Source organism: Trichechus manatus, unplaced genomic scaffold (genome assembly GCF_000243295.1).
Source record: "Trichechus manatus latirostris isolate Lorelei unplaced genomic scaffold, TriManLat1.0 scaffold00117, whole genome shotgun sequence".
Lineage (NCBI taxonomy): Eukaryota > Metazoa > Chordata > Mammalia > Sirenia > Trichechidae > Trichechus > Trichechus manatus.
The window spans coordinates 5,425,691-5,452,017 of NW_004444053.1; the positions used below are offsets into that span (position 1 = coordinate 5,425,691).

Here is a 26,327-nt window from a genome sequence, read left to right on the forward strand (position 1 = left end):
CTAGTGCCTAATAAACATTTATTGAACAGATGAATTTCCTCCAATGTTTCCTAATGCCTCACTAACTTCTCAAAAGTCAGTTACAGCCTTGCAAAACTCATCCTAACTTGTTAACCCACTCCAATGAGACTACCTCACCATTTATTTACTGAGATGGTAGTTGAAAACATCACACTAGTTTAACAAACATTTACACATAGCTTATATTTGTATAGGCTCTGGACTTACAAAGTTTTTCTATTTTACACATTAGCTAAAGAGATGTGTGGGGTGGTGGTGGGTAGCATATTTAATACATATTTGTTCATTGAGGCAAAAAAGCAGCATGTGTTGTACCTTTTCAAATGAACATCAAAACATTTCCAGCTGTGTCTATCCTGCTGCTGCCATACACAGGAGACTGAAAAAGCTGTGCAGAGAGGAGGAAGCAGCAGGAAGGAGTATAAGTGCCCAGGTTCTGGAGAAAGGCTCTGTGATCTTTCCTGGACTTGTTCCTAGAGACTAGCATGAGAGCAGACAAGAGGCATCTCAAGCAGGGCCGCCTCGGTGCAGGCTGGGAGGTTCAAATGACAGGCTTCCCCTCACACCAGAGTCACTCAGCCCTAGGGAGGCGGTGAGAGGCATAGTGAAGGTAGATACTGCTATAGCAGTGAAAGACGTCAAGGGAGGAGGTGCAGAACACCAAGCAGCATTACTTCTGGAAGGTGGACGGGGATGTGGGCAGTAGCTGGGATTTAAGATTCTAACACCGTAGCAAGGAAAACTCATCAGCCTTCAAGGCAACATGTGGGGAAATTAAAGGAACTGTAGCAGATGAGATTCTTGAAGTTGTACTGACAGGAGATTGACCAGAGTCCTTGTGTTTTTGCTGTACCCATTCTATTATCTCTCACCAAGCTTGTGGTTTGGGGAGTATAAGTTAAAAAAAAAAAAAAGAATCTTTGTGTCTGGCTGGTACCTTTTAGCCAGAACAATTCACTCAAGCACCACACAAATTAAGCAATAAAAGCAATTACAGATATTTCATGCAGTAGTACTAATGCGCAAGACCTTCTCATTTTACTCATGATCCCTTTCTGTTCTGTTCCATTAGCATTTGTCTCTGAACCCCTGATTTTTCTCCTGTTTGGGGCCCTATCCCTGCCTTTTGGATAGTGGCTTATCTTGCCTTTGCTATTTTGATATTTATTGCTTTCTAAAGAGTTTGACTTGATTGTCTCCACTTCTTGACACCTCAGGTAGGATACCAACTCTTAGCTCTGACCCTGTATGACATCAATCCCATTCTGGCAAGGTGGTAGGCTGAAGTCACCTTAGTTTCCTTGGTAGGGTAATTGAGATAACTTATCATCTGTAAGACCCACTTTTCTGTGTATGTAAAGCATCAAACATCTTCCTATTTAAGAAAAAAAAAATCTTTCCTATATTTGCTCTTCAACAACACGCTGACTCAGACCAAAAACACATCTGGAAATAGAAAGTTTGCTCTTCTGTCAATACACACATGTCTAGATAGTTTGGGAAATCAATCACCTCTTATAAAGCAGGATTCAAGCAGCCTTCTGAGATTCAACTGATCCTGCTCGCCACTGAACTACTTTAAAGGAGGAAGTTGGCTTAGCTGAAGGGAATGTGTACAACAGTGGGGCTTGTAAATTCAAGATGTTAGTTAATGACACGTTTGACTTGGATTTGTCTTCAATTTGTCTGATTTTTTAAACCTTCATTTTATATCGTTCTTGGTCATTGTTGCAGCCTGATGAGATTCGTAAACAATGTGGAACTGATAACTTACTGATGGTCTGGAGAATGGGTGCAGTTTCCTGAGTTGCCTCCACTAACTGGAAGGTAATTCTGCCTCTACATTTCTGAGTGGCATTCCCAGATAATGCAAACAGTTAATGCACTCACTGCTAACCAAAAGATTGGAGGTTCGAAGGTTAGAGGTTCAAGTCTACTCAGAGGCATCTCGAGTCCACCAGAGGCCTGGCAATCTCCTTCCAAAAAATCAGTCACTGAAAACGCTATGGAGCACAGTTCTATGACACACATGGGGTCGCCATGAGTCTCAATCAAGAGAGGGGTTCCAAACGGAAGAAAAATCAGGGGCTCAGAGATAAATGCAAGTGGAACAGAACAGAAAGAGATCATGAGCAAAGTGAGAAGGTCCTGGGAACTATACGAATGCATTTGTGAGGCAGGCAGGAGTGTGGTGAATACCTTCAGCCACCAGAGGGAATCCAGGTCCATCAGGAAGGGTAAGGTGAATTTGCAAAAGACATATTCATTTAGAAATTCTCTTTTTTGTGAAATTCCTTAAAAACACAACTAAGGGTTTAAACTTTGAAGCTTGTTCATAAGATTAGTTCACAGAAGACCCTCAACACCAGGAACAGTAACTCACTAGAATAATGAGATTTCTCTAAGGCAGGGTTAGGTCTGTGGGCCAAATCTGGCCATCTTCTTTTGTATAACTCAAAGCTAAGAATGGTTCATACATTTTCAAATGATTAAAAAAAATCAAAAGAATAATAATATTTTGTAACACATGAAAATTATGTGAAATTCAAATTTTGATGTGTATAAATAAGTCTCCCTGGAACACAGCCATGGCCATTCATTACATATTGTCTATGACTGTTTTTGTGCTACAACAGCAATGTTAAATAGTTGCAACGAGACCCCTGGTCTAAAGCTTATGTGAAGAAATGAGGCCAACACAAAATGAGCATCTCTTTACAAGCATCTGTACTAAAAGGATCAGTATGAATCCAATCCCCAAAACACAGAGGTTGATCCAGTCCTCACATCCCTACTTCTCCAGCCTCATCACCAGCCACCCCTGTGGCAACATTCTCTCTCTCCCTCTCTGACCCCAGTCATCTGGAGCTAGGTCAGAGCTCACAAGTTAGATGGATACTGTCCTTCCAACTGCCACAACATTGGAGAGTCTACACAACACCCCAACCTTCTGACCCACTGGCCACAAATTCAGGGCTGGTTTTCCACTACCCCTTCAGGCTGCCAGCTCCAAACTCAAGAGTTCACACTACACCTTTACTTCCTGAACTGCTGGCTCCTACTACCTCTTTGGGTTCGATAATTTGCTGAAATGTCTCACAGAATTCACCAAGAGTATAAATACTTGTGGCTACAGATTTATAATAGCCAAAAAGGACACAAATGAAGAGACACCTAAGGCGAGGTCTGGGAAGGTTCCCAATACAGAGCTTCTATGTCCCAAGGGACATGTTACCCTCGCCAACTAGAAAGCTCTCTGAGTCTGTGTTCAGGGCTTTTATCAGCTAGTCCTGAATGCTAGGCTAAACCCTGCCTCCTGAGCCTAGTTGATATGGACTTTCCAGATGAGTCTTTTCTGTTCTGGCCAGCCCCCACTTGTCAGCACAAAATCTCAGGTGGAGCCTAGAAATCCCAGACCAAGGCACCGCAGTTGCTCTAAGGGTTATTTCTCCAGAGCCAAGGACAAAGGCCATCTTACTTAGGGTAATCTAGGTCCTTTGACCCACAGCATCTCTTCTGTGCGGTTATAGGGACTGTAGAAGACAAGAAATAGAGAAAATGATGCAACCTCGCAGTCTTGGTGCTTGACTCAAACACGCCCTCAAGAAATTTAGGTTGTCAGGTCTCTCAGTGAAGTGCCTGCACCCACACCATTGCCTAAAACATTAAAGAAGTGGGATTCAGGAGAAGAATCATCAAAGCTAGTACACCTGCAACATGGCCAGGAATTTTTGCTACTGAATAAGCACATTTATTCCTGCACGTAGAAGTAACCCCAGGACTCCCCAGGTTCACCTTCTGGGGAGCCACACCACCTGAGCTAAATTACTCTTCAAGTTCCCTTCCCAGCTCACCCCCACTCCAGGGAATATAAAGGAAACAGCATGAAAGCTTTGGAAAAGAAGGGACATTGGAGCAGGGAATGGTTACTCCCCTAAGATAGGGCTTGGACTTTAAGATTCAGAAGATGAAAGGGGTTTTGCAGAAAGCTGCAGTATGCAAAAGCTGTGGCAGAGGTGCCAGGAGAGAGACTGGGCTAGTAAACGTGTCTGCTGCAGATGGAATATACTCCTGCAAAGGGCAGAAAAAAAGAGTCGTCTTTTCCACCTCCTGGAAACCCTTTGCGGTCACTATAGGTCAGAACCCCCATGGCAGTGGGGTTTTTGTTTTGGTTTGGTTTTTGGAGAGAGAGCAGCATCACAGGCCAAGGTAGAATTGTGGTATATCCTGTCCTCCTTAGATGAAAAAGGCTACAGGAGTGCTATTGCTCCTAAGTAATCTACCCAAGATCTATTTTCACAGTATTGTTTGTTTAATCATTAAAAACTGAAAAAGAGCTCTAGGTAAAATGAGAGAAGATAAAATGACGTGGTCTGAATCGCAGCTGTAGAAAATTTAATGAACATGTGATTTTCTTTTTTTTATTTGACTCCAAATCCACACTTACCATTTGGTATTTTGAACTACATGCCAGGTTATATATTATATCTATTGCTAAATATGTATACATATCTATATCTACATCTTTTCTAAGCATTACAACAGCCCAGCAAGACAGATAGTGGTATCTGAATTTATTAATGAAGAAACCAAGAATCAGAGAGGTTAAGTGACTTGCCAAAGCCACACAGCTATAAGTGACATGACAGAACTAAGATTTAAAATCCTGTTCTCTACTTCACCACACTTTTTCTAGAGATGAGCATTACCATCTCCAAAAGACATAAAGGGACAATTCATTAAGAATTAAATATATGCCAAACCAAACAACTAAACTCCTTGCCGTGGAGTCAAGTGTCACTCATATCAACCCTATAAGACAGAGTACAACTGCCCCATAGGGTTTCCAAGGCTGTAAATCGTTTACCAAAGCAGACTGCCACATCTTTCTCCTGAAGAGTGGCTGGTGGATTCGAACAGTCAACCTTTCGGTCAGCAGTTGAGCACTTAACCACTGCGCCACCAGGGCTCCCTACATATATGCCAGTTAATGCTAATTATCACCAACTAAATGAAGGGACTAACAGGATAAAATAATTGATGTATCATGATTTTAAGTAATATAGGAATATGGTTGATAGGGAAATAATATTTAGAAATATCACTCTATTTCATGACTGAGGTGTTAGGTACAGTTTGTTCAGTCTTACTGCCAGCATAATTTTAGCTGGTACAAATTGGATCGATTTATGGAATTTGACCTTTTCTGTGACCACACACTGTTCCACAGAGTGTAAGAAATACCAATTTGAGTAACACAAGCCTTTGACCACAAAGGTCAAAAAGAGAGAACAGGAGGAGAAAGAGAGAGGGGAAATCCATTTTCACCACTGGGATATCTCAGTTAGGTAGCTGATTTTCTATAGTATGTGGATGTTACTGTGAGGTACCCACCAAAGAACTAAGACTGAGGAAAATAATGTAAACTTTGAAATAACCCATAATGAAATGAAGAAGAGAACAGCAAAGTCTGCTGGGAGAAGCCGCCTAGCTGCCCGGGCCAAGTGGCCAGGAGTGTAACCAGTAGGCTGTGTTTAACCAGTAGGTTGTGACTACTGGCAAAGCCTGAACTAGGCAGCCAGAAGCTGGCCCAGAAGCCCGCCCCTCACAGGGAGTTGGTGGTATGCTCAGTTGCTGCAGACCAGGTAATGAGTACCTCCATAAGAGCAGCTCCTCCCATTTTCCAATACTTCCCCACACAGAGTGTGAGTTCAGGTAAAGCATTTTTTCTTTCAAGCTGCCCAAACAACTTGGACAGGACTCAAGCATACAGAAGAAGGCAAGACAAAGAAAAGGTAGCAGAGATGAGAAAAAAATGATACTGTAAAGGGCTGAGAGGGAGGAGGGCGGGCTTGGTGAATGGAGAAGGAGCCTGCTGTAATTTCATAACAAATATGGCTAGAAGGAGAATGGCATATAATTCAACAGATTTGTTTTTCCTGGGAATCACAGAATGTAATTCTTGTAATACAAGTTCATTTCATGGCGTAGCTGTATGGTTTTATCTTAAAAGAATAAAAAAAAATTATAGAAGCTATAGTAGAGCATAAAGTTACTGTTAGGAATATGAGAAGCTCAGGAAATGTAATTTTCTTAGGAGAAGACAGAGGTAGGGGAGGCAGCTAGTGGGAAGAAGCTGTTTTGGGGTAAAGGTACTTAAATTTTCTTATTAACTGAGAAGGTGAAGAACGTTATAACGGGAAGAACACATAGGGGGTGACAACCAGGCATACTGAAGTACATCCCCAGATCTCATTTTAGCACTGATTTCAGCCTTTTCTCTCCTTAAGTCTCTGTCAAAATAGAAAGAATGAACAGATAGATGATAGATAGACAGAGAGATAGATAGATAGATGATAGAGAGATAGATAGATGATAGACAGATAGAGAGATAGATAGATGATAGACAGAGATAGATAGATAGATGGTAGATAGACAGATAGATAGATAGATAGATAGACTGATAGATAGATAGATAGATAAAAGTGTAAACACTACCTGGTCTTGCAGCATTCTCACAATCTATGTATGAACCCATTGTTGCAGCCACTGTGTGAATCCATATATATATATATATATATATATATATATACACACACTACTGGGATATCTCAAGTAGAAAACTGCAGCTTATGTATGTTGTGAATCTCCTTTTCTTTCTCCTGCTTATTCTGACTGGTATAAAGTAAATGACAAAACGCCAGAGGCAAAAAAGATGAAGGCATATGCTGGATCATCAATTTCTTAATTTTGAAGAGTTGACTAAAAACATTGTGCTTCTTTTTGGATGAAAACATTCTCTTCAGAAATTAGACAGAAATGCAAAATGTAGTCAGATGACTGAAATGAGCTCCAGTTTATTAAAAATTAACATTTTGGTTTAAAATTACATTCTTGGTTCAAAAATAAAATTTCTTTCTAAGCCAAAGAGTCATGCCTAAAAATTAAGTTTTATATTTTATATTTTGTTTATATAATACTGTTGCTGGAAATTCCCTCTGGGCCTTTCCACAAGAGATCACGGGCAAGAGAGTGGCCATCATCGGAGCTGGGGTCAGTGGCCTGGCCTCCATCAGGAGCTGTTTGGACGAGGGGCTGGAGCCCACTTGCTTTGAGAAGAGTGACAATGTGGGAGGCCTGTGGAAATTCTCGGTGAGTGGGACGTCATTGCAATAGGAAGGGAATGGGATGGGATGTGTGCAAGAACACGGCACTCTAGCAAGGCTGTCCAACTAGCTGCCATGGCAGTTATAATCTCCCTTAGGTTTGGAATCCAAGAAGCACAACATCAGGAGCAGGTTGGAAAGTAAACTACTTCCAAGTCAGAAGTAAGTAGATGATGGGCTAGATTGAAGATCTCTGCTTGTGTACAGAGTTCACCCCTGATAAATTATTAATAAGTGACCCACTTGGAGATAGAATCAGCGGTTATATATTGGTTAGAGCTAAATGATTTACTCATTTAAAAAACAATGACTCTTCCCATTCTTCTGTGGAGGTTACCAAGCATCCTCTAAGGATTCACATTACAGGTTTTAAGATCTCAGGTACTGACTTTGGTCTTTTGAACACCACACAATTGATTAGACAGCTACAAGAGGCACCAAAATGAGGACAAGCTGATTTGAAGTTCTTCAACCTGTTTTGTTTCTGTGCATTTATAATAAGGGCCATATCAGTAGACATGTATGTATGCCCCACTCGATCACTTCCTGTGTTACCTGACAACCACATCAGCAGGTATAGGGGCCACTTTGTGCCCATAACCCTATCAGTGTCCCCAACATTAGGACCACTGCCTGGCTAAGCCTACCACATCTTATTTTTCTTCTTCTCGTACACCAATTTTTATATATGTAAATGTAGAAAGATCAATAACCCTTTTTAAGCTACTGTTTCATCTTTAAAAGCAAAATAAGTATTATATTATCTACCTCAATAAATAAAATTTTGGACTGGAATTGATACTGTAATTGGTTGAGATGTTTGGGAATGTTGGGATGGGGTGAATGTATTTTGCGTGTGGGATGTTACAAGAATCTTTGGGGGCCAGAGGGAGGACTGTAGTAGGCTGAATAAGGGCTACCTAAAGATATCAAGTCCTAGTCCCTAGAACCTGTAAAGATGGCCTAATAAGGAAAAAAGGGTTTTTGTAGATGTGATCAAGTTAAGGATCTTGAAATGAGAAGATTATCCCGGATTATCCAGGTGAGCCCAGAATGCCATAATATGCATGTTTGTAAGAGGGAGGCAGAAGGAGATTTGGCACACAGCCAGAAGGGAAAAGGCAATGTAATGACATCAGCAACAAGAGAGAATTGAAGACGCTATGCTGTAGAACTTGAAGGTGGAAAAATGGGCCATGAGCCAAGGCATACATGCAGCCACTAGACACTGAAAAAGCCATGGAATGCCAGCAGCCCCAGAAACTGAAGAGACGAGGAATGGATTCTTCCCTAGAGCCTCCAGAGGGAGCGCAGCCTTGCCAACTCCTTGATGCCACCAATGATACTGATTTCTGACTCCTGGCCTCCAGCACTGTGAGAAGATCAATTTTTGTTGTTTTAAGTCACCAAGTTTGTGGGAATTTGTAACCGTAGCTACAGTTAGTTTCTCAGCATTTTCTAACCCCTTTACTACTATGAGAGGAGTCACGGATTGCAAATGAGGTTGTGAATTGCAGTAGATCTCAAACGCCACTGAGTCATAGCAAAATTCACATTATAAGATTATACTGCAAAATTATATTAATTCTGTATTTTCGTTACCTTTTGTTTCTAAAGTCAGTATTTCACGTTCTCTCAATTTTTTTTTTCCCCTTCAGAGGGACCTAAACATTAGTCGAGTGTGAGAAACAGTAAGGATGTAGATAGTTCAGACTTTTGTAACTGTTTTCTATAAAAAACCAGTAGCCATCGAGTCCGCGTGTGTGTCAGAGTAGAACTGTGCTCCATAGGATTTTCAATGACTGGTTTTTCAGTAGATCACCAGGATTTGCTTCTGAGGTGCCTCTGAGTGGACTCTAACATCTATCCTTTCTGTTAACAGTGAAGTAAGTTAACTGTTTGCACCACCCATGGACTCCCTATTTTCTACAGAACTTCCCTACCCCTTCTAGTTCTCACCGCTAACCCTGATCTAAAACAACATGTTTCCTTCACCTTCTTTGGTCACTGGGAAAGTGAGGCACTTTCTGACAGGGCCACAAGTCTAGTCAAATGTCTTTTTTTCTCAGGAGCCCCCAAATAATAAATCAGTAAATTCTCTCTAGATTTTGCCCTGGATTTCATGAATAGAGGGTCCTTTTTCTGAGCATACAATCCTTTGTTCACTTCCCCTAATTTTTTCTAGACTATGTATCAGTCTGTTCTGTAACGTATCCTTTTGCCTGTTGTTGATTACTGTCTCTGTCAATCTTCCTAAACCCACCAAAAGCAACAAATTCCTTCATCTCCCCAGCCCACCAATACACCAGCAGGGACAACAAACCAGGTGAGGGCCAGGAAACTCACGCCCTATTTCAGGATCCCATTTTTGCAAGGAAAACATTGCAACTAATCTACCATTTAATCACTTGTCAAACAGTCAGGCCCCAGTTACACTGGCTTTTGACATAATTGTAGTATTTCAGTATTATATTAAAAATTCATATTTTGGGGGCACTAACAACTTGAAGTTACATGATCCCTAATTTGAAATTTCTAGTGCTCAGTGCTCTCAATTATGTACTAGCAATTATCCATAGACATCTGCCGTTTGAGCTTTCATCCGAGAAAAAACCATTTAATGTGAATCATGATTGCTGCAGCTGCTATTGATCTTTTTTTTTTTAAGAAAGGAAATATTTTTATTTGATGCATCTTTTGGAGTTTTATTAACTCTTTAAAATTGAAAATGATATTTAAAAAAATGTGATGACTCTTTTCTTGGTTTTTCATTTTTTAAAGGTATGGAAACTTTTGGCCAAACAGTCGCTTAGCAACCATTGCATCTTGCACTTTGACCTGTCACTAAGCGGCTGCATATGAGTGCCTTCTCCCTTATATTTTCTGCAGAGGTAGAGGGTGGCTCCCAAGACAGGAATCTTGGGAAGATTCTGTCCCTATCCAAATTTCTCATTAACAGTGCTGAATAACACCAAGAATTTAAAAACTAGGCAGAAAAGTAGAATGACTCCTAGTTCTAGTCCTTTATTATTCCACAGCCTTTGCCTCTTTAGCTCTGCTTCTTCCACTGTAAAGTGGAATTTACACCTGTCTCTTAACCACCTCCTCAAGTGAAAGCTCTTTCAAGAAACAGATCTGTCAATCTTTTAGTTTCATAAAGCCATTACATGCTATATTTGAAGTTACGGTTTGGAGATATATTTTATCTAACAAACCCTTATATGGAATTACAATCTATGTCAGACATTGTTCTACTCACTTTACACATTATAAAAGACCTTTCTTACTTCATCCTAATTTTCAACTTAAAAAGAGTAACACAAATTTTGAAAAATGTAAAACATTCTGTGTGGCCTTGCTCCTTTTATCAACCCACTTAGCCCACCAAACTGTTTTTTTCTATCTGAAAACTTTTGAACAAGCTACACATGTGAGGACGTGTGTGTGTGTGTGTGTATGTGTGTGTGTGTGTGTATACATACACGCATATATATACAACTTATTGCATTGGGCAAATCTGCGAAAGACCTCTTTAAAGTTTTAAAAAGCAAAGATGTCAATTGATAACTAAGGTGCATCTAACCCAAGTCATGTCTTTTCAATCACTTCGTATGCAGGCAAAAATTGGTTAGTGAAAAAAGGAAGACAGAAGAATTGATGTATTCTAACTGTGGTGTTGGCAAAGAATATTGACTATATTGTAGACTTGAAAAAGAAAAAACAAATCAGTCTTAGAAGAAATACAACCAGAATGCCCCTTAGAAGCAAAGATGACAAGACTTCAACTGGCTTACTTTGGACATATCTTTAAGAAAGACCAATTGCTAGAAAAGGACATCATGCTTGGTAAAGTAGAGGACCAACAAAAACTAGAAAAATACTCAGTGAGATGGATTGACATGATAGCCACAACAATGCTGAGACATAGCAACGATCATGAAGATGGTGCAGGAACAGACAATGTAAGTGCAGTGCGATGGATCACTTTTGTGTGGCCTTTCAAGTGACTGAGTGGGACCATGCTAATAAGTTACATGGAACCCTGAAAAGGGGATTGGTCAGTTTTGCCATTCCACTAGGCTTAAAATGAGCCACCCAAGAGGTGGGAAAGAGAGGATCTCACAACACCAAGGAAGGAGAGCTAGGAAAGAAGCACGTCCTTTGGACCTGGGATACCTGTGCTGAGACCCTCCTGGAACCAGGAGACTGAGAGAGAGAGAGAGATGGAACACTGAAGACAGTGAAAAGCAGTGGCAGAGAAATGGCAGCAGGAGAGACTAGCAGGAGACAACTTGGTGGGCTTCCTGGTCCACAGCACAAGAAGGCTGAGTGCCTTTGGGCAGGAGGCTTGCTGGAGAAGTAGGGTGCCTTCCGGCACTTGGTGGATCTAGGTTTGCTAACCCAGGGAGCTAGAGCTGAGGGCCTTTGGCTGAGACTTACTGGTGGGGTGGGATGTCTCGGGTCATTTATCGGCAGAGCTAAAAGAGCTTTTTAGTACCTGCCCTAGCAGGGCAGATGATGAGGGGCCAGAGAGAGGCGTGCCTGTGAGCACAGCTAGAAGAGGCTGTTCTGATGGAAGAACTGTATGCTGAGCTTTCCTTAACCTGAACTGTAACCTGTTACTTCCCTAAACAAACGCCATAATCTTTAGTGTTGCCTGTGAGTTCTCTGTGGCCATTGCAATGAATTATCAAACCCAGCACAGAAGTGGAGAGTGCCATGGGAAGGATGGTTATTGTCAGAATTGGTAAAGAAGTCGGAGAGAGGAGGCATGTCTGACCTCCGCTTCATAGGAATCAGCCTGGGCTGTTGATCTTGATTCTCATTTCCCCTTGTGAAGTTAGAAGAGGTCAGGCACCACCACCATGCCATTTTTACAGTAAGGTCGCCATGAGTTGAATTTGACAGAAACTAACAACAACAAATGTGTGTGTGTGTGTGTGTGTAGATATATATACATATATCCATATCTATATATGTATATAGAGGTATATATTTACATAAATATGTAAAATAAACTAGCTGCTTTACCATTTAGGTTTTTTTGCTCATAAGCCACAGAAATTGACTAAGGCTTAGCTGAGAAATTTTAAAAATTAATTGAAAGGTCTTGAGTTAGCCACAGGAACAGAGAGGAATAGGCTGCTCCAGAATATTTCAGTAGCAAGAACCACTCAGTATTCTCCCCAGAAACCACCATAAGAAGGAAGAAATTATTACCATTTTGCCCATCCTTGCTTCATTCCCCTCAAAATTCAAAGTTTCTCAAGAGAGAGTCTGACTTGCTATTTAAGTCTTGTGTCTGCCTGTGTTTCCCATATAGCAGAATAATGAAGAAAGATGCCTCTGAAGATCTCTCTGCTTCCCTTGGAGCAGGCCTGGACTTATCATTTAGCCAACATATACAAAGCTGGGGTGTGGGAAAAAAATTATTCCCCCAAAGGAATTTGGAATGCTGCTTAAGAAAGAGCTTATGAATGTTGGGTGGCTTAAAGTGATAAATGTCCATTACAAATTCTTTTCACATCTCCTTCAGGTACTCTCTTTACTACTGAATGAATTTTTTGTTATCTGAATAGCTACCCATGTTCATCTCAGCCTCTGATCTTTTTGCTATAGCTTGACTGACATCTACCATGGCTCAAGCCTTAAAACCTGTACAAAAGCCGTAGTATAGAAGATTATATGAAAATGTATTAAGTAATTAAACGGTATTAATAATGTTTTAAGAGCAGATTTACTGATATGGAAAGAAATTTCTGATATATTAAGTGGAGGAAAAACTTACAAAATGCTACATACACATAGCATTGTATTCATTTTTGTAAGAAGAACTCATACATATGGATAAAGAAAAGTCTGGAAGAGCATAACTAAAATGCTAATAGAGAAGTTATCTCTGAAGAGAATTATGGGTGATCTATATTTTCTTCTTATCTGCGTTTTCTCATTTTTTACAGTTAACATGTATTACTTGTATACTGTATTTTTATGCAAATAATGCACCCTTTCTGCATTTGTTTGCAGGCTGCACCCTCCCCCTGCAAGGCGTTTTCGTAAGCGTGCTATGCTAATTTTTTTACAGCAACATGTGGAAGAGGATTCCCATGGTGGCACTTGTGAGTGTGCCTCACGGAGGGAGGGCATGACTGGGAAATAAACAGAAGGTGTACAATATTTGAGTAAAAATATGGCAATAAGAGAAAACAGTAAATTGTTTTATAAAGCTGAACATATCTGGACAAACTGAATCAAGTTAATTGACTTGTTTTAAAAAAACAGTATTTCACTGCAGTGAAACTGATTATTAAATATTTTGAATATCAGCTCTCCTCACTAATTAAAATTAGCCACTGCTAACATTTTATATGAAGGCAGTGGTAGTTCAGTGGTAGAATTCTTTCCTTCCATGCTGGAGACTCGGGTTCAAATTCCAGCCAATGCACCTTATGCACAGCCACCACCATCTGTCAGTGGAAACTTGGGTGTTGTTATGATGCTAAACAGATTTCAGAGCATGACAACAACCGTTCTTTTTATTAAATGTACACAGAGATTTTCCTACAAAATACAATTTTGTAGCCTTTTATTTTTACTTAAAAATGTCAGAAGCATTTCCTGTATCTTCAAATATTCTTTGGGAACATGAAAACATAATTTTTAATGGTTGACTTGTAGACTTCATACACTCTACTAATTTTATTCCATCATCCCTATTATTAACCACTGAGATTATAACCAAGTTTTTGCAATTGCCAGAGTATCATCCCAGAAACATTATCCTAATTTATATTCTTATTTCAATATAAAATTTGCCCATATCTCCTTGCAAAATTTGGCATTGTAACTTCTTAAAATAAGTGTCAATAAGCAGTGTATCATTTTGTGAACTCACATCTCTTTGAAGCTACGTATCTTTTCAAATTTTTTCTTAAACATTTGCGTTTATTCTTTTGTAAATTGCCTTTTTAAAATCTTGTGATGTTTTTCCTTACTGATTTCTAATAACTTTTTAAATATTAAGGCTCCAATGACAACCTAAGGCATACACTATCTGGGTTGGAAGGGTTATTAAAGTTTGTATAGTATAACCACTCTCCATCTAATATGTCTGGGAGATAACCCTGACAGAACACATTAGGCTAAAATACACCAGAAAGTTAACTAGATTTTAGTCCCTTGATACAATAAATGGACAATCAATACTTCTGGCATGTTTCTTGTTTACAAAATCTTATTTTGTTACCATTTCTGTCTAAACTTTTAGAATAGAAATTAAAAAACTCCAGATATAGAAAAATGTGAGGCTAGGAAACAAGATAAAGATAAATCCAAAGACATAGCCCCAAATAATTTTTTACCCCACTCCGAGATTTCTGTACAAAAAGAGCATATATCAAAGGGTGTTGATTTTCTCCATCTCTGGGCTTTGGAAGCATTTAGAATGAATCTTATCTCTTTAAGAATGTTAGAGTAATAAGTTGATATGCAAGGAAATTTGCAGAAAATCATTCAACTACCTTTGAACTTTACATACTTGCCTCTTTTTTCTGTAACAAAACTTTTCCTAAAACAAAACTAAAAGGCAAAAAGTGCTTTGAATTTCACGGTATCAGAACACCTTATGTAACATCATTTCATCCTAAAAGTCCCAAGCCTCACTGATTTAGTATTACCTCCCTGGAAATTACATGTGAACAATTTATCTTTTTTCTAATGAGGAAATTTAAGCTTTTGTAAATTTCTTAGTGATGAAATACTATGTCATGTTTCAATTTACTTTATCAGAAGTTAAAAAAAAATTACACGATTATTTAAATCCTGTTTTTTTCTTGGTCTCTTCTCACTCCAACACACTTTCAGCTTTACCATTCTTTCATTTTGTCCACTTTTGTGTTAGAAATCATTGCGAACTGACCTAGTCAGTCTGGTTCTTCCTGGTAGGTTATTAGTTATTAGTCCATCAGTTAGAGATGGGTGAAGGTTAAAATTATCTTTCCACAGCATTATCAACTTATGATAGAAATCAGTTTCAAAACAAAATCTGCCACATATAAATACACTAATTAAGCAAATATTTATCAGCAATCAGTACAAGATAGTTTATGTCAACTATTCTGTATGTCCCCCCAACGCATCTGTCAATTTGTCATACTATGGGGGCTTGAGTGCTGCTGTGATGCTAGAAGCTATGCCACCGGTATTCAAATACCAGCAGGGTCACCAATGATATCCTAGGCAATAGTGAACTGAAATGAACTGGTATTGGCTATTTTGAATCAGACAATCATATCGTCTACTATGCCAGGAAAGACAACTTGAAGAGGAATGGCGTTGCATTCATTGTCATAAAGAACGTTTAAAGATCTATCCTGAAATACAAGGCTGTCAGTGACAGGATAATATCCATACTCCTTCAAGGAAGACCAGTTAATACGACTATTATTCAAATTTATGCACCAATCACTGAGGCCAAAGATGAAGAAATTGAAGATTTTTACCCACTTCCGCAGTCTGAAACTGATCAAACATGCAATCAGGATGCATTGATAATTACCCGTGACTGAAATGAGAAAGTTGGAAACAAAGAAGGATCAGTAGTTGAAAAATATGGCCTTGGTAACAGAAGCGATGCTGGAGATCGCACATAGAATATTGCAAGACCAACGACTTCTTCATTGCAAGTACCTTTTTTCACAAACTTAAATGGCAGCTATACACGTGGACCTCGCCAGATGGAATACACAGGAATCAAATCGACTACATCTGTGGAAAGAGACAATGGAAAAGCTCAATATCATCAGTCAGAACAAAGACAGGGGCTGACTGCAGAACAGACCATCAATTGCTCATGTGCAAGTTCAAGGTGAAGCTGAAGAAAATTAGAACAAGTCCATGAGAGCCAAAGTACTACTTTGAGTATATCCCACCTGAATGTAAAGACCACCTCAAGAATGGATTTGACATGTTGAACACTATTGACCGAAGATCAGACAAGTTGTGGAATGACATCAAGGACATCATACATGAAGAAGGTAAGAGGTCATTAAAAAGACAGAAAAGAAAGAAAAGACCAAAATGGATGTCAGAAGAGACTCTGAAACTTGCTCTTGAACATCAAGTAGCTAAAGCAAAAGAAATAATCACATAAAAGTGCTGAACAGAAGATTTCAAAGGGCAGCTTGAGAAGACAAAGTGAAGTATTATAATGACATCCGCAAAGACCCAGAGCTAGAAAAACAAAAGGGAAGAACAGGCTCAGCAGTTCTCAAGCTGAAAGAACTGAAGAAAAAATTCAAGTCTCAGGTTACAATATTGAAGGATTCTATGGGGAAAATATTAAACAACACAGGAAGCATCAAAAGAAGATGGAAGGAATATACAGAGTTACTATACCAGAAAGAATTGGTCAACATTCAACCATTTGAGGAGGCAGCATATGATCAGGAACTGATAGTACTGAAGGAAGAAGTTCAAGCTGCACTGAAGGCATTGGTGAAAAACAAGGCTCCAGGAATCGACAGGATACCAACTGAGATGTTTCAACAAACAGGTGCAGCACTGGAGGTGCTCACTCATCTATGCCAAGAAATTTAGAAGACAGCCACCTGGCCAGCCGACTGGAAGAGATCCATATTTATGCCTATTCCCAAGAAAGGTGATCCAACTGGATGTGGAAATCGTCAAAAAATACCATTAATATCACATGAAAGTAAAATTTTGCTGAAGGTCATTCAAAAGCAGCTGCAGCAGTATATTGACAGGGAACTACCAAAAATTCAAGCTGGATTCAGAAGTCATGGAACAAGGGATATCATTGCTGATGTCAGATGGATCGTGGCTGAAAGCAGAGAATACCAGAAATATGTTTACCTGTGTTTTATTGACTATGCAAAGGTCTTCAACTGTGTGGATCATAACAAATTAAGGATAACATTGCGAAGAACGGGAATTCCAGAACACTAAACTGTGCTCATGAGAAATCTGTACATAGATTAAGAGGCAGTCATTCGAACAGAACAAGCGAATACTGCGTGGTTTAAAGTCAAGGAAGGTGTGCGTCAAGTTGTATCCTTTCACCATACTTATTCAATCTGTATGCTGAGCAAATAATCTGAGAAGTTGGACTATATGAAGAAGAACAGAGTGTCAGGATTGGAGAAAGACTCATTAACAATCTGTGTTATGCAGATGACACAACTTTGCTTGCTGAAAATGAAGAGAAATTGAAGCACTAACTGATGAAGATCAAAGACCACAGCCTTCAGTACGGATTGCACCTCAACATAAAGAAAACGAAAATCCTCACAACTGGATCAATAAGCAACATCATGATAAATGGAGAAAAGATTGAAGTTGTCAAGGACTTCATTTTACTTGGATCCACCATCAACACCCATGGAAGCAGCAGTCAAGAAATCAAAAGACACATTGCACTGGGCAAATCTGCTGCAAAACACCTCTTGAAAAGCAAAGTTGTCACCTCGAAGACTAAGGTGCACCTGACCCAAGTCATGATATTTTCAATAGCCTCATATGCATGCAAAAGCTGGACAATGAATAAGGAAGACCGAAAAAGAGTTGACGCCTTTGAATTGTGCTATTGGTGAAGAATGTTGAATATACCATGTGCTGCCAAAAGAATGAGCAAATCTGTCTTGGAAGAAGCACAGAGTGCTCCTTAGAAACAAGGATGGTGAGACTATGTCTCACATACTTTGGACATGGTATCAGGAGGGACCAGTTCCTGGAGAAGGACATCATGCTTGGTAAACAGAGGGTCAGCGAAAAAGAGGAAGACCCTCAATGAGATGGATTGACACAGTGGCTGCAACAATGGGCTTAAGCACAACAATTGTGAGGATGGCGCAGGACCAGGCAGTGTTTCATTCTGTTGTACATAGAGTAGCTATGAGTCAGAACCAACTGGATGGCATCTAACAACAACAACATTCTGCATATCCAACAAAGACTAAGCTCTCTATCCTTTTAGGTGATAAATATTCTGTAGGCAGAATTCACCTAATCTTGCAGTTAGATTTAGTAATCAAAATATTCTAAATCAACGTTTACAACAGGACCACTTAGTTATCAAGCCTTAAGTGCCAACTCCAAGGATGAAGGCAAAGAGCTAATTGAATTCTCACTATCTATTCATGTAAGGGTTGGGAGCCTCTTTAATGTATTTTATTCTATCCAGATGTATTGAACATCACTCATTTCACCCGTGAGAGCATCTAAAGTTATCCTTTGTCTGCTACATATGAAGAATTTTATGGCAGAAGAAGAAATTAAAACGTGTTGAAGAGGAAACAAATATATGAATGTAATGTGGCACAAATAATTAAGCACTCGACTACTAGCCAAAAGGCTGGCAGTTCAAATCTACCCAGCAGCGCCTCGGGAGACAGGCCTGGCGATCTGCTTCTGAAGGGTGACAGCCTTGAAAACCCTATGGAGCAGTTCCACTCTGCACACTTGAGCCACCATGAGTCAGAATTGACTCAGTAGCAACTAACAACAGCAACAACAGTGTATATTAAGTGGTTTGGCTAAAGTGGTTTACTAGAACATGAGTCCATCAAATCATTTTTAAGATAATAATAAAACCAAGGAAATATTTATGACCTTAAGAGAGTAAACACGTTTTATTAATCATTCTTATACAAGGACAAGTGTTATTAGGAGTTGTCCTTAGAATTCTGCCTACCACGTGCCTTATGTTATATGTTGATGCAATAATCATGCTATTGTTGAGTGAAGCAAATCAGACCACTCTGAAACCCTCACATTGTCCTAGGATATTCTCTCCCATTTTATCCTTGTGAGTTCTTGACATCTTGCAATGCTACATTCATAAACACTGAAGTATATACTTGACTACTAGGTGCTCAGGTCACTCTGATATGTCTAGACAAACGTCCAGAATTACATAAGTAGAAGGATAAAAGTATTCCAAGACAAAATAAGTGGAAGTTCCCTGAGATGGAACAGCTTAATCTCCAGGTATCTTTTGCATCAATGCTCAGTCTTTCAAACTCCTCCTCCTTTTCTCTGACCCTTTCCAAGACTGCATCTGAGCTTTTAGAGAAAGGAGACTTATGTGGTCTTGTGGTAGAGGAGGTAGAGGAAAGATGAAGTTTCTCAAATGCAAACACAGATGCTGCTACAGTCCTCTGTCCTCTCTGCATTGACACATACAAACCATGCAAGGTTGAACTTCGGAAAATATCCATTACCATGTTTAGTGGTTCAAAGAAAAAAGTAACGACTCTAATTACATAGTCCCAAAAGGATATAGTGAAATTCAAGATTAATTTTCCTAAGAAAAACAAGGATGTTAAGAAAAACATATTCTTCTGCCTCCTAATTTCCTTGATAAGTTTTTATGATTACAATCAATTATTTAAAGTAAAGCTTATTTACGCCTTGCTTACTGAATTTACTTGTGGGTAAAGGCAGGTTCAAAATAAGTGATAATTATTTAGAACTTTCCCTGAACTTAAGTATTCCCACTTACAAACTCTCTTCCACTTATAAGTATACATTCACAGGACCATGCAGAGGAAGGCAGGGCCAGCATTTACCAGTCGGTCTTCACCAACTCTTCCAAAGAAATGACGTGTTTTTCAGACTTCCCATTTCCTGACGACTTCCCCAACTTCATGCACCACAGCAAGCTCCAGGAGTACATCACTACATGTGCCAAAGAAAAGAACCTTCTAAAATACATACAATTTAAGGTAAGTTGTTAGCAATAAATTGGCCTTTGGCATAACTGTGAGGACATCCATGTTTATTACTGGATTCCCATTTTTCCCTTTCTGTATCCCTTTCTTATTTGTCAACATTTTTACCAGTGTAGCCACGTAGAGTTCTTAGACCACAATGCTATTAACTTAGAAATCAATAACAAAGAAATAAATGTAAAATATCCATGAATTTGAAAATTTAAAACTTTTTTCCTAAATAACTTATGGATCAAAGAAGAAATTGTAATGTAAATTTTAAAATATTTAGAACTGAATGATAATTCAGATTCTATGTAACAAAATTTGTGGGAAGCAGATAAAGCTATATGTTTGTGAAAATTACAAACATAATGCTCATATTAGAAAATGAGGAAGGTTTAGAAATTTAAGAGGTAAGGAAGTGTAATAAATTAGAAAAAGAAAAGCAGAATGAATCCCAAGAATGTAAAATGAAGATGACAAAAAAGTAGTTAATAAAGTAGAAAATAAAACAGATTAACAAAATTGAGAGTTAATTCTTTGAAAAGTCTAATAAAATTAACATTAGAAAAATAGCTGGCAGTTTGTGGGGGAAAAAAGAGTGAAGGCACAAATGCATAATATTAGAATGAAAATGTAGACAAAATAGATGCAGACTAAATTTTAAAAAGATACTATAAAAAAAAAACGCTTGCCAAATACTTCTTTGAAATTGGTCAAATTAAAAAATTCTTTCCAAAAAACTCTTACTGAAACTCACTCAAAAAGAAGTAGAAAGGCTAAAAAGTTTCTTGATGATTTATAGTTCTTGTGACTTAGAAAAACATCTTACCATGAAGAAAATAAACAGATAGTTCCATAGGTAAGTACTTCCAAATTTGTAAGAGACAGATTATTTCATTATTCCATAAATTCATCCAGAAGCTCACTCTATATTATAATTTTTGTATCAAAAGCAGACAAGGATAATATGAAATAGGAAAATTATCGGTCAATCTCCCTCATGAAAATAGATACAAAAATCCTTTAAAACATGACTACAGCAGAAGCCAGACAGGAGGCAAAGGGAGGGGTCGGGAGGAGAGAAAGAGGAGAAATAGTTTTCAACAAAGACTAGAAGGGAATTTTCTTGACCCACCAAAACACAAACGTTATTCTAGATTTATACTGTTCAATATGGTAGCCATTAGCCACAGAACTGAGATGTAGTATAAGTGCAAAATACACACTCAATTTCAAAGCCTTAGTATTAAAAAAATGCAAAATATCTTATTAATAATTTTCATATTGGTAACATGCAGAAATGATAGTATTTCGTATATATTGGGCTAAATTATACTTTTTTCATTTTATTAAATGTGACTACTAGAAAATTTAAAATTACATATTTTCTCATATTATATTTTTACTAGACAGTGCTGTCCTACACAGTGAATATCAGAAGCATTCCTATTTAAGTTCAGAACAAGATAAGGATGTTCATTATCATTGCTTTTTTTCAACAGTCTTAAGAAATTTAAGAAAAAGAAACAAAAGGAACAACTTGAAAGGAAAAAAAATATCATTAGGCACAGATATGATTGTCCACATAGGAAATGTAAAAGAATCTACAGACAAATTACTAGAATAACTATTAATACAAAATAGTTTAGCACAGCGGCAGTATATAAGATCAATATTTAAAACTTCATTGCATTTCTGTAAACTGGCAACACAGAGAAACTATAATCCAAAAAAAGGTGCCATTTACAATAGCATAAATAAATAACCCCAGAATTATTCTAAATAAATTATGTACAAGCTTTTATGGATTCATAAGTGCTCATTTTATTATTATATTTCATAAGTAACAAAGATGTTATATTGGTACATATATATTCTTGTATATGTAAACCAGATTGAGGAGAGAGCGTGGAACAAAGGATATCATTGCTGATGTTAGATGCATCTTGGCTGAAAGCACAGAATACCAGAAAGATGTTTACCTATGTTTTATTAACTATGCAAAGGCATTTGAATATGTGGATCATAACACATTATGGATACCATTGCAAAGAATGGGAATTTCAGAACACTTAAGTGAGCTCATGAGGAACGTGTACATAGATTGAGAGGCAGTTGTTCTAACAGAATAAGGGGATACTGTGTGTTTTAAAGTCGGGAGAGGTGTATGTCAGGGTTGTATCCTTTCACCATACTTATTCAATTTGCATGCTGAGCAAATAATCCGAGAAGCTGGACTATACAAAGAAGTTTCGAAGAAGACTCATTAACAACCTGCGTTATGCAGGTGACACAACCTTCCTTTGCTGAAAATGAAGAGGACTTGAAGCACTTTCTGATGAAGATCAACGACTACAGCCTTCAGTATGGATTACATCTCAACATAAAGAAAACAAAAATCCTCACAACTGGACCAATAAGCAACGTCATGATAAACAGAGAAAAGACTGGGGTTGTCAAGTATTTAATGTTACTTATATCCACAATCAATGCCCATGGAAGCAGCAGTCAAGAAATCACACCATGTATTGCATTGGACAAATCTGCTGCTAACGACCTCTTTAAAGTGTTCATAAGCAAAAATGTCACTTTGAGGACTAAGGTGTACCTGGCCCAAGCCACAGTATTTTCAATTGCCTCATATGCATGCAAAAGCTGGACAATGAATAAGAAAGACTGAAGAAGAATTGATGTCTTTGAATTATGGTGTCCGTGAAGAATATTGAATATACCATGGACTGGAAGAAGTATGAACAAACCTGCCTTGGAAGAAGTACAGCCAGAATGCTCCTTAGAAGGGAGTATGGCAAGACTTTCTCTAATGTACTTCGGACATGTTATCAGGAGGGACCAGTCCCTGGAGAAGTACATCATGCTTGGTAAAGTAGAGGGTCAGTGAAAAAGAGGAAGACTCTCAGTGAGATGGATTGATATCGTGGCTGCAACGATGGGCTTAAACATAGCAGCAACTATGAGGATGGTGCAGGACCAGGCATGTTTTGTTCTATTGTACATGGGGTCACTATGAGTCAGAACCAACTCGACGGCACCTAACAACAAATGAAATATTACATAATAAAGTTTTTAAGAACAAGTAAGACCAAAATAGTTTCTCTTTCAAATATAGTCAGAAGAATTAAAAAATTTTTTTAAAAGAGGGGACACACCAACAGGCAGCCATTTCGCTGTGACTAAACACACATGTATATATTACAGAAATTATTCACTACCAGATAACTTGCTACATGTGGTATACGCCTCTTGTACTTAAACTATAATTGGATTCACTGTCATACCTCCAAGGGGTGTCACTTTTTTACCGCAGAAAATACTGGTTATTCACAAGAAACCATGTAAGAATAAATAATATATATACACCATTTAATGCGTTGATTTACTCGAATGAATTCTGAATTTGAAGTATTTTTTTCCTAAGCCACTATCTATTAAGTATTTTTTCCATACTACTTGATCAGGTAGGTTCCACCTGAAATGGAAGTGAAGGCTTTCTTTCTGTGTTTCTCTTAGACACCTGTATCCAGTGTAAATAAACGTCCTGATTTCTCAGTCACTGGCCAATGGGATGTATATACTGAAAAGGATGGTAAACAGGAATCTGCCATCTTTGATGCTGTAATGATTTGTTCTGGACATCATGTGTACCCCAATATACCAAAAGAGTCCTTTCCAGGTAAGGCCAAAATTTAGCCTACCACCTACACATCTGGCAAGAGTGAATATCTTTATAATATCTTTATCTATACATATATCGCTACCTCTATCAATACCTCTATCGATCTATCTACAAACTGGTTAAATTAAAATATACTTCTATTATATCTACCAAAAGGACTATACTAAGTATGTTAAAATTCCTATTACTGTGACTACATCCCCCTACAAGGTCATTTCTGTGAAAATGATACAAGTTTCCCACTTTTCATTCAGGTCTAAAACATTTTAAAGGCAAATACTTCCACAGCCGGGAATATAAGGAACCAGGAATATTCAAGGGGAAGTGAATCCTTGTGATTGGCTTGGGGAATTCAGGCTGTGATATTGCCGTGGAACTCAGCCGCACAGCAGAACAGGTACCACTTCCCAGGTACTGGGGCGGGGGGAAGAGGGGGGCTTCTCTTTAAAGATCAGGGGTAGTTATTATCATCTGAAAGGTGTGATGTGAAATAGGAGGAAGGGCCTTTGTGAAAATTAAGTGAAATTTCATATAGCTCAGCTTCCCGTGGTAACAAACGAGGTTTTGAAAAGACAAAGACAAAGGCAGAACTTTGGCAAGGAGTGATGTTGCCATTTAACAGTCTTCTCCTTCAAGGCATTTGGTGTCTAACATGTATCTGATCAATTTCAACAAAACAAGTGTGGATTCAGGGTTCGGATCATGGCTCTGAGACTCCTGGGCGAGTCCTTCCGTCCCTCTGAGTTTTAATTTTCTCACCAGTAAAACAGAGAAAAAAATAGAGCTTACTTTTTGATCTTGTTAAGAAGTTAAGGCATTTGAACAAGATTTAAGCCATATAAAGTTCTGTATCCATTCATTCATGCCATCATTCATTCCATACTTATTATTGATAGGCTACTATGAGCCAGGCACTGGCTGGGGTGCTGTGGAGAAAGTGATGAACAAAAAAGACATGGTTCCTGTCCTGGAATTCAAAGTCTAGTGTAGAAAATAAACATTAAATAAGCAAATGCACAAACAGCTAATTTATAATTGTGAAAAGTGGCAGGAAAGAAAATCTTGCTGTAAGAGCAGGGAAGTGGAAAGGCCCTGTTGAGCTGATGCCATTTAAGCTGAGAACTAAAAATTGAACAAAAGGCACAGTGTCAGAAAGTCTGGAAGAAGGAAGAAGGCTCTCTGGCTGGAACTCAGGGCGTCTGGAAAAGAATGGATGAGGGGTAGTTGTAGTGAGGACAGAGAAGAGGTGACACAGGGACTTTTAGGACATGTTAAGGAGTTTAACCAAATGTCACTGACTGGCTTTGGAAGATTCTTTAGGGATTGATGGTCCAGAGGCTCAAAGCCAGGTATCTTATCTTCAGTTGTAATGCCCACTGATGTCATGCCGTGTGCCCCCAATATAGGCCTAATTATGTATTGTGAAGCAAAGAGAACGCAACAGAATACATGGCATAAAAATGTATTTCTACCTATCTGTTCAGAGTCCCTGGGTGATGCAAAGGGTTAATACATTCAGCCAAATGGTTAGAGATACAGTCCACCCAGGGATGCCCTGAAAGAAGGGCCTGGTGATCTACTTCTGAAAAATCAGCCATTGAAAACCCTACAGAGTACAGTTGTACCCTGACACACATGGGGTTGTCATGAATCAGAGTCAGCTCAGCAACTGGTTTGGTTTTTATCTATCTGTTCAAAGTACTAGACTAGGCAATACGGAGGCATACAATGAAGTTAGTGTGTGGCCTCTCTCCTCAAGGAGCTTAAAAATCTAATACATGAACATAAGTTAAACATAACCTCAAAGGTTAAATAGAAAGCAATGCAACAGTATGCACAAGAGCTGCAGCTAGAATAAATGAGTGATTGAGACATACTATGATTTTAGAACTATAGGCTGTGGTAGCTGGGGAGGCCTCCAGATGGTGGTATGCCTGCATCAGCCCTGAAATGATAAATATAAATCATAGGTGAAGAGGTGGCAGAGGGTGTTCCAGACAGGGAGAACAACATGAGCAAAGTTATGGAGACAAGAACGTGCTCTGCATATTTGACTATTACAGATTTGTTTTACTGGAATGGAGGTTCTTAATAATAACACCTTTCATTTGTAGAATGCATTATGGTACTCAAGCACCTTCATTTAAATTAGCTACTTTGATTGTGAGAAGAAAGCAGTCCAGGTTTTATCATGCCCATTTTACAGAAAAGAATACTGAGGACTGGAGATGTCAATTGCCTTCTTGAAAGTCATAGAGGAGATTACTGTTTGAGCATCAAATGTGTTAGAGGATTGAGAGTTAGGTCTTCTGATTCTAAGGAACAGAGTAGTTATGGAAATTGAGATGGGAAAGAATGATTGGAGTCAGGTTATGGACTTAAGGACTTGAATGACAGGGTAAAGAATTTGGATTTGTCCATAAATAACGATAAATCATTTCCGCTTCTGGAGCTAAAGAAAGATATGATGAAACCATAGTTTTAAGAGATGTGTCTGTTGGTTGTATATAGGATAAATTAGAGGGAAGAATGACTAATTTCAGAGGCTCTTGCAGATTGATCCTTCGTCTCTTGTTATTTAACCAGCTTCCCTTACAATACCTACATAAGTGATCTTATATAGCCAAAATTGTGCCTTTAAAACTGTGCTGTTAGGGATTAACATAACAAAAAGGGGAGCAGGAAGAAAACTGACATTTACTAAGCACATGC

At 38.6% G+C, this 26,327-nt stretch overlaps 1 protein-coding gene across 1 annotated transcript in view; it reads left to right on the plus strand.

The window, feature by feature from the left end:
- Window positions 1-2,061: 2,061 nt before the first annotated feature.
- LOC101348289 (dimethylaniline monooxygenase [N-oxide-forming] 3) overlaps window positions 2,062-26,327 on the plus strand; it is a 31,440-nt gene continuing 7,174 nt past the window's right edge. The window contains 5 exon segments of the mRNA XM_004384130.1: window positions 2,062-2,158; window positions 7,037-7,173; window positions 19,742-19,930; window positions 23,450-23,612; window positions 23,870-24,012. Coding sequence (XP_004384187.1) covers window positions 2,062-2,158; window positions 7,037-7,173; window positions 19,742-19,930; window positions 23,450-23,612; window positions 23,870-24,012 — 729 coding nt within the window.